General features: G+C 31.0%; 1 protein-coding gene across 2 annotated transcripts; it reads left to right on the top strand.

Annotated features, from left to right (window-relative positions):
* Positions 1 to 943: 943 nt before the first annotated feature.
* On the top strand, positions 944 to 12,023 carry LOC109817312 (uncharacterized). 2 transcript variants are annotated; one of them, XM_020382535.3, is made up of 16 exons: positions 944 to 1,217; positions 1,310 to 1,450; positions 1,553 to 1,644; positions 3,514 to 3,610; positions 3,995 to 4,038; positions 5,216 to 5,304; positions 5,765 to 5,856; positions 5,945 to 6,112; positions 6,419 to 6,563; positions 6,708 to 6,784; positions 9,461 to 9,532; positions 10,525 to 10,572; positions 10,652 to 10,779; positions 10,878 to 11,037; positions 11,112 to 11,322; positions 11,613 to 12,023. In XM_020382535.3, the coding sequence occupies exons 1-16, from the start codon at positions 1,119 to 1,121 to the stop codon at positions 11,660 to 11,662; spliced, it is 1,713 nt and encodes a 570-aa protein (XP_020238124.1). In that variant the 5' UTR covers positions 944 to 1,118; the 3' UTR covers positions 11,663 to 12,023. The 2 variants fall into 2 exon arrangements, with proteins under 2 accessions (XP_020238124.1, XP_082915687.1); XM_083059561.1 differs by lacking the exons at positions 944 to 1,217; positions 1,310 to 1,450; positions 1,553 to 1,644 and adding an exon at positions 2,868 to 3,223.
* The last annotated feature ends 4,226 nt before the right edge of the window (positions 12,024 to 16,249 follow it).

A 16,249-nucleotide genomic window follows, 5' to 3' on the forward strand; every position in this document is an offset into this window, starting at 1 on the left:
ATTTCCAAACAATCTGCACGAAATCTAGTTTTCCTTACCTCGGAGAAGAAGAAGAAGCTTGGTTATGGAACTCGGAGCTCTCAACTACTCAGTACCTACGAACACAGCAATCACCAAGAGTTTGAGAATTCTGAGATTAAGGAAAAGAGAGTGAGAAGGGATAGGAATGTTGAGAGGGAGGGGGAGAAGGAGGGGAGCGGTTCTCACACAAAATGTCTCCTTCATTAATATGAATAAAATGACTTTATATAAGATTGTCTTTAATTGAATATGTCGTCGATCATAATTAAAAAAAAAAACTAAAGTGTGGGCTTTGGAGAATGAAGTTGCCAGCATTTTCAAACCCAATGACTAAAACGTAAAATGAAGATTTTAGTTTAAGAATGACAAGGGGTTGGAAAGAAAAAGGCGATTTGTTTTCCCAACCTATCACATTATTAGTGGGAACAAAAAATAAACAAATATTGATATCGGTATAATAATATATAAAAAGGTGATTCATCGTTTTTGTGTATATAAATTTTAAAGTATTTTTATCATTTATTTATTATAATAACTGTATAATTTTTTTAAATAGAAGATAATTTAATTATTTTATTTTATAAATTTAAATAAAAATATTATTCTTTAAAAATAAACTGCATCATAATCATTTGTAGCTTTTATATTCCACAATATTAGTAAGGTACAAAATGTCCTTTTTTTTTTCTTTGCTAGTTTATATAATACTTTTTTATGTTTATATTATTATTATTATTAGTAGTAAATTACGTTATCTCTTTTAAAAGAAAAAATATTATATTATCCTTTTTTCTTATGTTAAATGATATAATTTAGTTCATTTAATTTAATATTATTAATATAAATTATAATATTTTTTTAAGGGGTGTAATATCTATTTTATATATGTTAAATTATTAAGTAAAAATGGTATGGTGCAACAACATGAACTCCCATAATAGAAGTTGACGAGATCAGAAGATATAGGTGTACCGAGAAAACGCCTCGTGGTTTCTGATTCTTCCTTCCCCTTCCCATGAATTTTTTCCGTTAATGGAATACTCCCACTTCCTATTGTCGCTGCTCCTTCAAATCGATCTCGTTCCGTCGTAAAAACAATGTCAGAGAGTGACATAGGTTGGGACTTTCACCTCCGAAAGCTCTCTGCCAGTGGCAGAGACTCCAACACCGCCAACGATCCCTCCCTTCTTCTCTCCGTAACACTTTCTCTCTCCATTCCTCTCATCACCTTCTCATTGCATTACTGATTACACTCTCCCTCTTGGTAATGTATACATTTTTTTATTAGGTGAAGAAGCTTCATGAATTATGCAAGACCCAAAATTCTCACGACTTGGTAGCTAGGGTTTTTCCCCCGATCAACAAGATCTTCCAGCGCGCTGTCGCTTCCCTTTCTCAATCTCGAACCTCCAATGGCCTTCTTTTGCTCGTATGTTTGTTTGTTTTTTTTTATAATTGACGATTTTATTCTCAATTCTGATGCTTGCTTTCTCTTCAATATTCAAATAACGTACACTTGTTTGGTTCTCAGGCGATTCTTCAGTTTTACCTGGACTTTGGGGAGATTGTTCTTCATGACGCTGATCCTAGTCTTAGGATGTTTTTTCGTTCGTGCTTGAGCAGGTAATAATTGTGCGTACGTATATATATATATATATATTAAGAAAATGTGCTTCAATTGACGTTTTGGCTCTGCGAGAAAAGTTAATTTTTGACCGTACAATAATGTATAGATGGTCGAGATTAAATTTAAGAAATTAGTTTTTTTTATTATATATAATGGGATGATAAAGGATAGTTATTTATTTGTCAAAAATTAATTTAATGGTTATTCTGTTTTATCTTTGCCTGTTCTCTTATTTATCCTCTGGTTTTTACCCTTCATAAATAAAATGGAGATTGGAGAGGAAGGAGATAGGAGTAGGTTGTGAAGTACAGGGACACTATTGTTTGGTATAAACTCAAAGTTTAAGGTGTAAAATTTAAAGGAAAAGGATTTTATGGAATTAATATGTTACTAGCTTAACTTTCTTTTTTTGGGTTTAAAGGAAAATCATATTTGCTCATGGTTAGACATTCATTATTTGAAAATAAAAAAAATGTTAATAAAATAATTCTTCATCACTATGAGTCTATATGACCATGAGGGAATAGAAAATTACATGGAGTGAAATTTGACAAATAATTGAATCATCATGACTTATTAAAATATATCATCATTTAATAGAAGAGATTTAACTCCAAGGATTAATTGATGTGACAAAAATTAATGAAAAATTAAAAGTTGAAAAAAAGTTATGGACTAAAAAATAAATTTTTAAAAAGTTATTTTAGCCATATATTTTTTTTTATATCCTGTTTGGTAAGTTTTTTACTCTATTCAAATGAAAAATAAAATTTTAATCAACTTTTCTGGTTCTTCTCTCTCCCTAAGAGTCTGTTCAAAGGAGGAGGATAATTTTAATAGAGGGGTTAAAAATTTTGTTGATTGAGAGGAGGGGAGGGAATGAATTTTAATGGAGGAGAGATAATATTTTTCTTATATGATTTATAAGGGAAGAGAGAAATTAAAAACCAATTTATTTTTATACTCTTATAATTTTAAATTTAAAAACATAAATAAAAATATTTTAGTCGTTATATTAAAAATGCTATAAAATTTCTCCCCTTCCCTCCAAATCTCTCATGGAGGGAAGGAGTTTTGCTCCCCTTGAATCTCGTGATTCTTCTAACCAAACACTATTTAAATCACCAGTTTCAAGTTTGCTTTTCTACCTTTCACTTGCTTTCATTTTTTAAAGTTAAAACCACTATATTCAAGCTTGTATGTTCTTCCAGATATGTGAAACACATGTCCTTCTTGCTTGCAAAAGCTCAACCCATACACAGATGGCATTTTAATTTTGAATCGGAAGTGCAGAACATGTCACAGAAATTCGAAACTGGGAAATACAGAACTGAAGTTGGAGGTTCAGAATTATTATTACCTATTCTAGTGGATTGGGATTACCAGGCTTGATCAAGCCTCAAGTGGTTGATGATGGATAGCATAGAAGAATTTCGATATTTTGATGGAAGAAATAGTGTATTATAGTAATGTACATAAGTGGAAGACTTGGGAAAGCCAAAAGAATGATCTGGAAGTAGCAAACTGTTTGTGCCACCATTACTGATAGAGGCAAGAGCAGGAGAGATATGACATGTGAGCCAGACGTTAGGAAGTCTTAGTATGGATTTGTTTAGCTTCAGAGATTCCGGAAGATTTAATAATTTGATCTAAATCAGAGTACTCTTTATCCCCTTAAAAATGGTTGAAATTTTATTTTAATGACACTTATGCCTTGTCTTTCTTGATCTATCAAACAATAATTAAAAGAGGAAATTTCAAATTTTATCACTTCAAAGTTTACCCCCAATTTACTTTTATACTAAAAAGGCCCCAAGAATGTCACAGATTTATCATTGTAGGAATTTATTTGTATCTTTTTGCAGGGAGTTTGCTGATCCTGTCGTTGCAGAAGCAACGCTTGAACTTCTCATTATCAACAAGAAGAAGCTTCTGACTTCCTTCCCTAACTTGTTGCCTCAGGTATAACCTAATTTCCTGATGCACCTTCCGTTTTCAAAAATGTTTCATGCAATGAACTTAAGAAATTTAACAATTAGCTTGAGAAAGTACTAGCTCAATGAGTTTTTTGCTTAGTTGAGTATTTTTAGGTGTTAGGGTCTCCAGGATGATACAAAAATAAAATTGTCACGGATGGATTGAATTGTCTTGGCGTTGGTTTGGGTTTTAACTGTCATATGTTCCCCTCTGGAAATTCTGAACTTTTATTATCTACCTTGAAGCATGAGATCAGGATGCACTGTTAACCTCTTGATTCATGAGCTTGTGGGCTTTGGAGTTTGCATTTTATCCCAATAGCGACAGTATTTTTCTATCTGATATCATCTATAATTATTCTTTTGGCAGTTTTTTCCTTTGTTGTTAAAGTTGATTGCTTGGAATGGTGACAGGTATGTACCTTTTTTTTCTTCCCTTTTCATTTGGTTTTGGGGGGATGGGGGTAAAGGTAAACTAACTGAGGTAAATAATTTTCCTGCCACATTCTGATCTAGTTAAATACAATGAGTGTCTGATCATTTGCTCTTCCTTGTGCTTCCAAATCTTAATCTTAAAATACATAAGCCATGTTAATAATTTTTCTATACATTTTAACCATTAAAGAGGCAAAGAAATGGTTTCAAGAGGAGCATTAAAATTTGACTATCCTCTTGTTATAAGGTGGGTAAATATTTAAAAGAGACTTTGTTTAGTTGCCTGTTGCAAGAATGATAAAGATTGAACATTTTATGTGATGAAATCCATCTTAATTGTGGTCACCTCTAGCCCACCTTTGGAGTGACCTCTTTAAGACCTGCCTTAATTACAAATTCATGGATGGTGTTTAGTCCTATATCAACTAAGAGTATGGCTTAAAATAGAGCTTTGAAGCTTGGAAAGTCTTTACCTTACTAGCTGGTTTTTTGGGGTTAAGTTAAGTGCTTAGATCAAATTCTAAAATGGTATCACTATCAGAGTCTATCCTAGATCAATTGTTGGGACACTTACATTGCCACTATCTTGGCCCATAGCCCTGAGTTTGAGAAAGTTACCTTAATTGTGGTTACCCTTGACCCACCTTAGTTGTTGCTTCTTTGGGCTGCCATAATTGCAATGTTGAAGGGGGGTGTGTTTAGTCCCACATCCTAGCAATTCTAACCTTACAAATCGGTTTTGTAAGATTGAGTTAAGTTATAAGTCTAAATGCTAAGAATATGTCTCTTAGGTTTCAAGTAGCAATATATTACCGCAGCCAAATGGAATCAAATCAAGCATAATTGGTTCTTAGAGTCACAATTTTTTTCTCTTCTACTTGAGTTTATGTTGCTCTGCTGCTTGTCAATTTGTGGAAGCCTTTGTCTAGGGTTTTTGGAAACATTCTGTGTGCCCTTGGTCCATGGACGGATGGACCAGTTTTTGGCAACTAACTTTGCTGGTTTTGGTTGAAATAAAGAAACCAGATTTTTGTGGTAGTGTTCTGTCTATGCTACACTTTGGTGCATGTTGTTGGAGTGTAATTATCTTTTCTTTTTCTGTGGCAATGTGCCAAATAGACAAGGGATATTAACCAATTTTACTATATTGTTGCAGATTAGAGAAACTATTTTTGAAAGCCTTTCCGGGCTTGATGTCACCTGAGTCATTTATTCCCTTATTTCCACCTTTAGTAGATTTGCCAAGTACGTTCAATTTATGTAACCATCTATGTTTTGACCTTTTATTTTTATAGGAAAATTAATATATGCAATTTACACTTTTTTTTTTCACTTTTCTGAATTTCTTGGATACGAACAACATAGTTAATCAAGTTAGGTGAATAGTTGACTGCGACAAACTTACATGTCTAACTTTTCCAACTTTTATTCCTTTTAGGAACATTTTCCATTGCATATTTGCAATATTATTCATAATGATTCTATGCGGGGCTTCTTCCCCAATGTAAAGAAGTAAAATAGAAAAGGAAAAAAGCATGGACTATTCACTTCAGTAATGATTAAGAATCACTTTGGAAAAATAGGTAGCTAATGCAGATGCACATCCTAGATGTAATAAGCTTGAGGATATGCTGAGTATCTGCTTCTTCTACTCTCCCTTGACAAAACTTGATCAATTCAAAATTTTCCTGCCCATCTTTGCTAGTTTTGTTAGTAGCATTGGAAAAGGTGGAAAAGAGCTCAGGACCACTAATTGGGAGCAACATAGCTTCTATTCAGAAAAATACTGCCCCTAAGGTTATCTTTAATACTTTAAATTTAAGTAAAATCTAGCGACAGTTGCAACAGTGTAACCTCTGACTGACTGTCTTTTTTCCCAATGTAGATGCTACTTGCCCTTATGGATGAGGCATATACTGGTTCAACTATAGAAGATGTTGGAGGAGATGTGTATAGCAGGGCAATTGATGTATCTGATCCTTTGTTCCTTGAGCTTTTAAAGGATGAAAATGATGGCATCGCTGTATGGCTACCTTTCATCTTGTTAATCACTGTTAGTTCAATTTGTTTTGGTTCCTGATACTTTAAAGGTCAAAATTCAAATTTTTGAGCCATTTTTTTTATCAGTCACTTCATGTTTACCAAGATATATTAACAGTCACTTAGAACACAAGATTGATAAAAACTTAGCTGTCACTAATATTTATTTTTACATTTTGAATGGTTAATATTCAAGGGAAGTGTATGTGTTTTTCCAAATCTATTTGATATTATTATTATAACTCCATTGCAACTCTAGTGTTTTTGTTCAGCGTTGAGCTTCATTTAGGTTCTAAAAGTAAATTCCATCATATGCCAGGAACGTCCCTGGTCGTCTCCAGTGATGGTCTCAATATTGAAGGCAGCCAACAATCCTTACTCTGATAAGCTGAAAGCTGTACTAAGCATGGCACCACGTCTTCTTGATGTTTACTTCTCCATAGCATTGCATAATGTCAATAAATGTTAGTTTTGTTCACATCTATGTTTGCTTTGGGATTATTGGATGATATTGAGGATTTTGTTATTAGAATCTGTGCTCTTGAGGAAATATATTGATGACTTGGCTGTGTTTACAGATTTTTCCTCTTTTTAAAATTCATTTTCAGCTTCAGTTTGTGCATTGATTCCCCTGCTTATGTCAAGATTTGCTACAATATTTCCAGACAAAATATTTTCATATGAGGTATTGATTATATCTTCTCACGTCATTACGCGTTAAAATTGCTTTTGAGATCTGGCATTTGAAAATGCATGCTGGTGCTTATTAGCTTCTGTAGATCTATCATTTACTATTTTAATCTCTCCACTTTTTGGAAACTTCAACTCTAGTAATCTGGCCCAAACAAATGGAATTCAGTGACATCTTTTCTTCTATATGAAGTTTCATAAAATTCATTAAATATTAAGGTGTTGTAGGAGATAACAAATCCTTTATCATGATGATGGTGATAGTTATTATTATTATTATTATTATTATTATTATTATTATTATTATTATTATTATTATTGTTATTGTTATTATTATTATGCACAATATTAATAGCAAATCCCTTATTTATGCTAATAATATAACTACTGAAATTATAGAATTTTAGGTTGGAGGGTGGTAAAGGAGAGATTCTGAAATTGATATTCACTTGATATGAGATCATATGTTAAAAAACCAAAGCACTAACCTTTATTATACTAATACTAGACTCATAATCCTACAATAAGGAAGCAAATCATGAAATGTAAAAAATATGGAATTGGAAACCAGCACTTCTCCTTCTCAAGCTAAAGCTCACTAAGCTTGTTGCAAATGAATATGGGCTCTACCAAACATGACTAGAAAGGAAATTCTGGGACATTGGAGATGTAAAATGTTCAAAAGACAATTCAGCAAGATATTGAGAAATGATCAGCCTAAAGAACCAGTTGGAATGTTGTATGGCCGAGAAGATACTTCACCGGAATGATCATAAATGAAAATTTCCTCGCAGGTAAATAAGAACTAAAACTTCTCCAAGTTCATCAACAATTGCATTTGGAAGCTTAAAATAGCTAGAAAACTCGGGAGATCCAAAAAACGCAAATTGAAAGTAAGGACGATGTGCATCACAACCATGGAGCGTTCGTTGCCAACTTGACTCATTAGTGAGATAGGAGGTATTACCGTCGTTACTATTCACAATGGGAGATTGGCATGAATATTCAGCCAATTAATTACTAATTTGATCACTGTATGACTCATTGTTAAGAAAGATTTCACTGAAAGAGAGCAGCATCATAAAGATTGGATGGTTTGGGTTACCAAATAAATCTATGTGTAGAACATAAAAGCAGGTGCTAGAATAGGGATGGGGATACACATGGTATGACATGTCGGACAAAGACCAATGCTGGACCTCGTCCAGGACAGAGACCAGCGGTTGCATAATACACCAAGGACTGAGTCAGCCGATGAAAAGCCACTTAAGGTATTATAGGACGGAAATAAGCCAAGCTATGGAAAGATAAGCTAGAATGGAGCCAATATATGGAAATACATGCCAAAATTAATGGCAATATGTTGAAATAAGGTTGAAACAGAGCCAATCTTTATAGAGGCAGCTAAAATTGATCCAAATTGCAGAAAGACAGGATGGAACTGAGCCAATCTGCATAAAAGGAGCTAGAATGACTGCAACAACGCGTGGCAGAACAAGAGCTCAAAACAAATAACTCAATAAGTAAAACCTACAAGGAGAGGTCAGTAGCAAACTAAGATGAAACAAACAAAAAAATAAAACCACAATATTTTTTTTGGTGATAATCAAGCTCCAAAAAGTCAACATGACCTAAGGAAAAACCTATTCACAAGGTGGATACCATGGCTCTGACACTTGCAATTATAATGTTTTTGTTATAGAGATTGGTAAAGGAGAGAATAGAGACTAAATAATCTGTAATTGATATTCACTATGTGATGATGTGTTATATACGTTACAAAACATAAGGCATTAACCGTTATTTAAGCTAATAGTAGACTCACACTCCCAATTAAATAAGAAAATTAATCATGATATATAAGGAAATATGGATTATGTAAATGAACCCTAAGAGATAACTTAAAATATTCTAAGATATAGTTATAATATCATGAGATGTCTTCATGATATTCTAGTAATGACATTTCTTTTTATTTTGCTCTATACATGCTACTCTGTACTTGACAAAAAAATTTAACCAGTTAGGGAAATATGAACAACAGATGATGTTCCTAATCGGAACAACAAAAGGAAGGAAAATAGGCAAAGGGTATCTTATTTTGTTTATTACTGTTGAAGGCACCAAAATACCTGTCTAAGGCATGGAGGTGAGGAACTAAAAATGATCAACACCTTATAGTGCCTTAGGAGCGTTAATGGTTCAGGTGAGGCACTACTTTAGCATCTTATTGATGACAATAGTATAGAAATATCTAAAACTCAGCTTTTGACTTGCTAATTGTGGCACTAAAGGGAGTAATATTCAGAAAAATAAAAAGTTATGGTCTTTGGGATTTTCAACTGCGAGCAACTTAGGGTTTTTGTAAATGGAACCCTGCAATCTCTTATTTTTACTGTGAATATTATGCTTGCGTACTTAATTTATATAGATAATAACTGCAAAATAGTTGGGCACTCAAATATTTAACTAAGCAAAATCTGAATGCCTTCCTTCTGTAAGGTTATGCATTTTAGTGCCAATTTCCACTAGGACTTAACCTCAAAGGCACCTTCATCTTAGGGTACCTTTCTTTTGTTATTAATTCCACCTTTCAATTTTTGTTTTTGTGAACAAAGTTATTGTTTTCCATATACATACTTCGTGTTCTAAGTTCTGCCGTGCTTTTCAGGTTCGAAAACGGCTTTTGGAGTTTATGCTCTCCACATTTCAGCACTCACCAAACTTCATTGCCGTTTTAAAGGTATCTTGTTGGCAATATACCACTTTTTATATATGATTTCACACCAAATGCTGTTCAATTTTTTTTTTTTTTTTTTTTGTGATCTATCATGGATTGGGAACTGGAAGAATGTGCAACCCGACTATTTTATTTTTGGTTATTGGCCACCTTATACCCCTCCATTGGCTTACAAAATCTATCGATGTTTCTTAAAGTTTCTGTTGGATCTCACATCGACTAAAGATAAAACCACAATGTATATTTCCCACTAATCATCACCTTACCAATTAATTTTATAAGATTGAGTTAGGTTTCAAACCAAGAGAACAACACAATAGGCACAAAGACAAATAAATTAAAGAACCATTAGTCAATCAAGGTTTAAGCCCCAATTCTAGAAAAGTGAACTGCTCACACATATACATAAATAGAATCCAAACAGAAACCAAGAATACTCAAGCCTGGCAAAAGATGAAGAAGACTCTTGTCTCCAATCTTAAACTGTCAAAAGCAAAGCATTCTTTGAAGAAGAGTTGCTCTCACTTGTGGACATTTTTTTAGTCCACTTGGATGCACCACACCTATGGCAGATGCCACACCCAGGATGTGGTGCCTGCCGGTATGTTGATTTGAACTCTTTGGAATGCCTACACCTACGGAAGGCGCCACCTAGGGTGTGCTCTTGTTGGCTCCAATTTTCTCAAGTTTTCTTCATTCTTCAAAGGTTGTGGTCATTCCTTTGCTTAAACCAAGCTCCCAATTGTCCTTTTCTTGATTTCAAATCATTCCAAGTCACCAATCTTTTAAGTTTCAAGGCTAAATAATCAAATGGCAAACCAAACACCTCCCTAAATTTCAAAATTACACAAAAAGCATATCGGAAGTCCTAAGTGAAGAAACTAAAAAATAAGAGGAGAATTATTCCTAATTAACACAAAATACATGAATCAATACACACAATGTAGTATGAAATTCAATGCATCAATTTAGCTCCTTATATGAATTTATTGCAGAAACCTATAATGAACAGACTTGGAGAAGCTTATGACAGTCCAGACAAGGTAAGTCAACAACTATGTTAACTATTTGTGGGAGAGTGATACAACAATCTTGGCTTAAAAATTCATGAATTTTCTTTAGACAGAATTGGCCTTGCAACTATGTTGGGCCATTGGAGAGCATGGTGGAGGTGGTGGATCTCACAAAGATGAAGCTCGTGAGCTTTTTGAGAGTTTAGAACTACTTCTATATGAAAACCTTTCGACAAGGTATGAACGTATGATGTAGTGTACAACTTGCTTTTTCCAGTTCTGTTGATTTCTTTAGTAATTGTTTGACGACTTGATCTACTTTGTTTACTTGGTAGTCGTCTGGGCATGACACAGGGGGTATCCCTAAGTTCTGACAAGGATACTTGCAGAGGATCATCACAGTCCAGGCTTTTATGTTTTGTTGTGACAGCCATTGCAAAGCTTGCTACGCATCATCGAGAGTTACAACCAAGAGCACGTGTAGCTTTGGGCAAGGTATTCTTTGGTGCCACAGGGCAAAGAATAATAGGTCATTGATGTAATTATCTAATTTAGGATTTCCTTTTCAGGTGGCTCGGTCTCTAATTTCAGATGCTAGAGTATGGAGACGCACATGTGATTTCCTGGGTTTGATGAAAGATCCTGCTATATGTTCATCCATATTGGGTCCTTCGCGATCTGCACAAGGCACCACGCAGAAAATTGGCAGCATTAACTGGAGTGAAGGTTCAACGAAGATGGTTGCACATATTCCATTTTACATACTAGGGGAACAAGAAGGTGAAGGATACTTTGCTCCCATAGTCATTAATTCATGTGCATTACCTGCTCATTCTTTTAATACATAGGAATTACAATGAAAACAAGAGTTTGAATCCAAGACTTTCTGCATACTACTTCAACTCCTTGTAGTGGTTGGACATTTTTATATTTGAAGAGTGGAAGATAATTGTATATATCAGTCCAACTCGGTTCCGTGTCATGCGTTGGCACACGCATATCTCCTGCATTTATTTCTCTTTTATAGTGGAAATTTTCTACTCACTTTTTAAGTTGCTTACATGTTACAGGGCCACCTTTTCATGATTTCTCATTCTCAGATATCATTTCAAGAAGGTGATGGAAGCTGAAATTATACCTGGTGGTCATCATTTTTTTTTACTCCCAGTATGGGCATCTTGGTATCATTCTGATCTATCCTAAAATTATATTTTTAATCTGTGTATGGATTAATCTTCCTGATCTATCCTAATTTGTTATTTTTTTAGTCTGTTTATTGATTAAGCCCTCCGTGAATAAGCAAGTTTTATATCTCCACAGATTATTGGGTTCTAGGATTCACTCCTAAAAATTTAGCACTTTATGAGTGAATCTTGACTCTTGTCGAAACAATGACTTTGTCCGTCCCATTGGAAAATATTTAGACTAATGTAATGTGATTTTTCTGTTCAATTGTTAATTTTAAAAACATTGTTGGTTTCTATTGAGGCTTGTAGAAGTCGTCATACTTCAAAATAAACGATGAGAAAATGAGCCTGGTTGCTTTCAACTATTTCTTTTTTGGAAATAGTTTTATTTACTTCCCCCCTTTTCCCGTAATGGCTTTGATTTCAACTCATTTGTAAAACAAGGGAACTCTTAAAATACGTACTTCTCTTGTTCATTATTTTCCCTAACTTCTATATTTGAGCTCATGTATATAGTAAACGAGCAAATATATGGATAGATCTGGGATGGATACTCAGGGTTCACACACACATGTTTCTATATTAATATGATATTGTTCACTTTGATTTTAAACTCTTATAATTTTATTTTTGGTTATCTTCCAAAATGTCTTATACTAATGAAGACTATATGTATGTTATAAACTTTTATTTCTTTTCATAATCTAGTAATATAAGACTTTGTTTGTAATCTAATAAATCTTATGACTATATATGTATTGACCTACAATATTTTTCAGTCAATAATAAATTAAAATAAGTTAAAGTGTAAAAAAAAAAAACTTGCCATATTTCAATAAAAATATTTCTTATCTTCTCATGATGAGAATAAAAGTTGTTTAAAGTATAATGATATAACTTTCCTATAAATAAAAGATACTCAAATCTTTTTACATAGTTTTCTAACAAATATGAGATCAAATATTTTTGTCTCTGTGTTCTTGGAAATAAAAGATGACATAAAGCAAATGTTTCTTTAGTTTTATATATCATTTTACACTCTCAAGAGTATTTTGGAAAATTTAAAATAATTTGAATAAAAAATTAAATTAAAATAGACTTGAGTTTTAAGTTCTTCTCTTATGGTTATAGGAATATTTATTTTTCACTCCCTTAGCATAAGAATAAAAGTTTCATAAAACAGAGAAATATAACTTTCTTAAAAATAAAATGTACTTGAGAATCTTTGATTCTACCCGTGCCTAAATTTAATTTTGTTAGATGATAACGACATCAAACTCTTAACATTAAAGATTTCTTGAAGGAAGATTGAAGAGTACATGGCATTCACTCACTACATGAAGATAATTAGTGTATAGATTTTATGGTGAATTTGGGTCTTAGTACCAGTGTTAAGATAATCATTTTGGAGACTCTATTACTTCCTCATTAATTGCATGTTAAAAAAAAAAAATCTTAGACATTTTTTTGGTTTATTAAGAAGATATAATTCCTTTTTATTGGATTGATTTTTAGAAGAGTAAAATAATACTTAGTGATGACTCTTACACATAAGACAATGGTCTTTTCTTTTAAACAATATGTAATTTAGGTCCTACTATTAGATTAACATCCATTGACTATTAAGTTTAGATGTTGACTAATCACATGAAGCATATTATTTAATTTGAATCATGAATAGAATAATAAACATTATTAAAATGAAAGAAATTTTTTTTTTTAATGTTAGTAAATAACATAATATTATTTTATTTTAATAATGTCATTAAATAAATTTATTTTAATAATATTATTAGATAACATTATTTATTTTATTTCATTTAAATAACGTCATAGAATAAATTTATTTTAACATTATTTATTTTATTTTAATATTTTATTATATCAGTCGTTTATTTAATTTTATTTTAATAACTTTACTAAATATATTTGTTTTAATACTGATATTAAATATCATTATTTATCAAAATAAATTTACTCATTTATTTTATTTTTTTGATTTAATAATATTATTTATCAATATAATTAATTAAAAAGAAATTTAAATTAAATAACATTTTTATATTACTTAAGTGGTGATATATCACTTGCCGACAATTAAATTTAGTAATCAACTAACGTCAAATTAATTTTATGAGACGTTTGATATATGAAATATTATTATTTTCTTAAAAATCTTAAATATTAAATTTAGTAATCAACTAACGTCAAATTAATTTTATGAGACGTTTGATATATGAAATATTATTATTTTCTTAAAAATCTTAAATAAAAAAATTTGATTTCTTATGTTTGGTAGTTATTTTAATTTTTTTCTTCAAGAATATAGTTTTTTAAAAATCATTTTTAACCTACTTTTTCACAAATAATTTTTGTGACGAGGATATGAATCCAACTTTTTTGAGTTCGAGAAAAAATTATATATATATATATATATATATATATATATATATATATAATCACAATATCCTTTTTTAAAATAAAAAGTCTCTCTTTTCCTCATTTTATTTATTTTTCTCCCTCTCCCCGTCTCCTGTCCCCCCCTCCCATATCTTAATTTCTCTATCTCTTTCTTGTATCTTATTATCTGTTTATTTTTACAGTTTAATGATATTCGTTAACACTTTTATTTATTTATTTTTTATTTGAATAAAATAAAATAATATATTTTTATCCTTTTTATTTATTATGTAACATTTTTCTTTATTTATTTTTTTTGTTGAATTATGTATTAAAATAGTTTTAACTATAAGTTTTCAATTTTTTAAAATAGTTTAATGTCATATTTGTAATAAGATTTGTGTAAATAACTATACTTAATGAGATTATTTTAATAAAGTATATTTTTGTGAAAAAATATATACTCGAGAATATATTATTATAACTAAACATGAAAATTTTTAATTTTTGTATGAATATTCTTAAATCTTTCATGAGTAACTAAATAAATTTTAGTTATCATCAGAAATTATGATTCTTAAAATTTATAACTTTAGATATGAAAAAACTTTTCTCCTACCAAATATTTGTTTAGGATAAAAATTTTGTACTTTTATAAATAAAAGGATTACATAACTCTAATTTAAAATAAAGAGAAGTTACGGTATAAAAAAATAGAGAAACTAAAAGTATAATTTAACATTTATTTTCAATTATGCCTTTCGCAAATTTCTTTCCTTGTTGACTTTTTTCTTCTTTCTTTTAATCAATTTCATTCCTTTTCTTTAAGTTGCGATAGTTCTTAGCAAATAAAATGGAGGCGAAATTGAACCAAAATAATAATAAATAGATAACATAATAGAAAAATATAATAATTTTAAACAATAATATTTATTGAAAATTATTAGTATAAGTGATTTAAAATTTATGTTAATAAAAATCGTCTTTACATGATTTCGTAACTAAAAGTATCACTTTATTTCTAAAATAGTAAAATAGACATAAATTTCAACACAATCTCTAAATAATCACATAACGGTAATACTTGAAAAAAAAAAGATTTGGCTTTAAAACATGCTCAAAGACGTCAAAACAATTACTTTATTTATGTATTTATTTGCAAAGAAGTGTGTATTCCCATTTTTTGTTGTTGATAAAATGGAGAAAACCCTCAATTTCTTCTTTTAATAGTGTTGAGTCAATGAATTCTTTTTATATTAATAATTTGGATGCGAAAAAAACAAAATTTCAACTTTCATTATACAAAGGAAAAAAGGCAAAAGAAAAATTGAAAAAGAGGGCAAAAAACAAAAATAAGGAAAAAGAACCCATAAAAGAAATGTAATTAAAAAAAAAAACTATAGAAATAGTAGAAGCATGTGATAACATTGTGTTTGCTCAAACAAATAGAAACATTTTATTAATTAACCTTTTCTATTTTTGTGTGTTTTTCTTGGTAGACATGATATTCATTCACAAGTAAAATTTATGTACAACTAAAGTGAAGTTGAAGGAGGAGAATCATATTCACAGTGACATCCATCTGGGTAGCATAGTCCAGCAGCAGTATAAAATCCTGTATATTCCACACAAGCATTCGTACAACTCACAATATCACATTTATCTGAACGGTACACTATTTCACTACATGTGTGGTTCGCAATTGTTTCTGTTGCCATTATAACTGCAAAACAAAATAGATTCAAGCAAATAAAATCAATGATAACACTTCAATGTGAGTCCAAAATCTGAATTAAACTCGTAACGACTCAAGAAAATACTTGAAAAAATAAGTGCCAACAAGAAATAGGGCATCAAAGAAAGCTTCATATTTGCTTCGCTTCACGTTGCCTCAAGTCTCAAAGTTATTTTGAATGTGGGTTTATAGAGGACGCAAGGGGTGATTTATAAAGTATTGTACATTGGACAATCAAAGTTACCTGTAATATATTAAATATGATACTTATTACATTTAAATAACCATTATATATTAAAGTGATAGTATTTTTAACTTTTAAAATAACCATTATATATTTATTTTTGTCCCTGGAGTATCCAGGGCCGATTGGCGGTGACTAATC

Source organism: Cajanus cajan, chromosome 7 (assembly GCF_000230855.2).
Source record: "Cajanus cajan strain Asha chromosome 7, NIPB_CcT2T_4, whole genome shotgun sequence".
NCBI classification, from domain to species: Eukaryota; Viridiplantae; Streptophyta; class Magnoliopsida; order Fabales; family Fabaceae; genus Cajanus; species Cajanus cajan.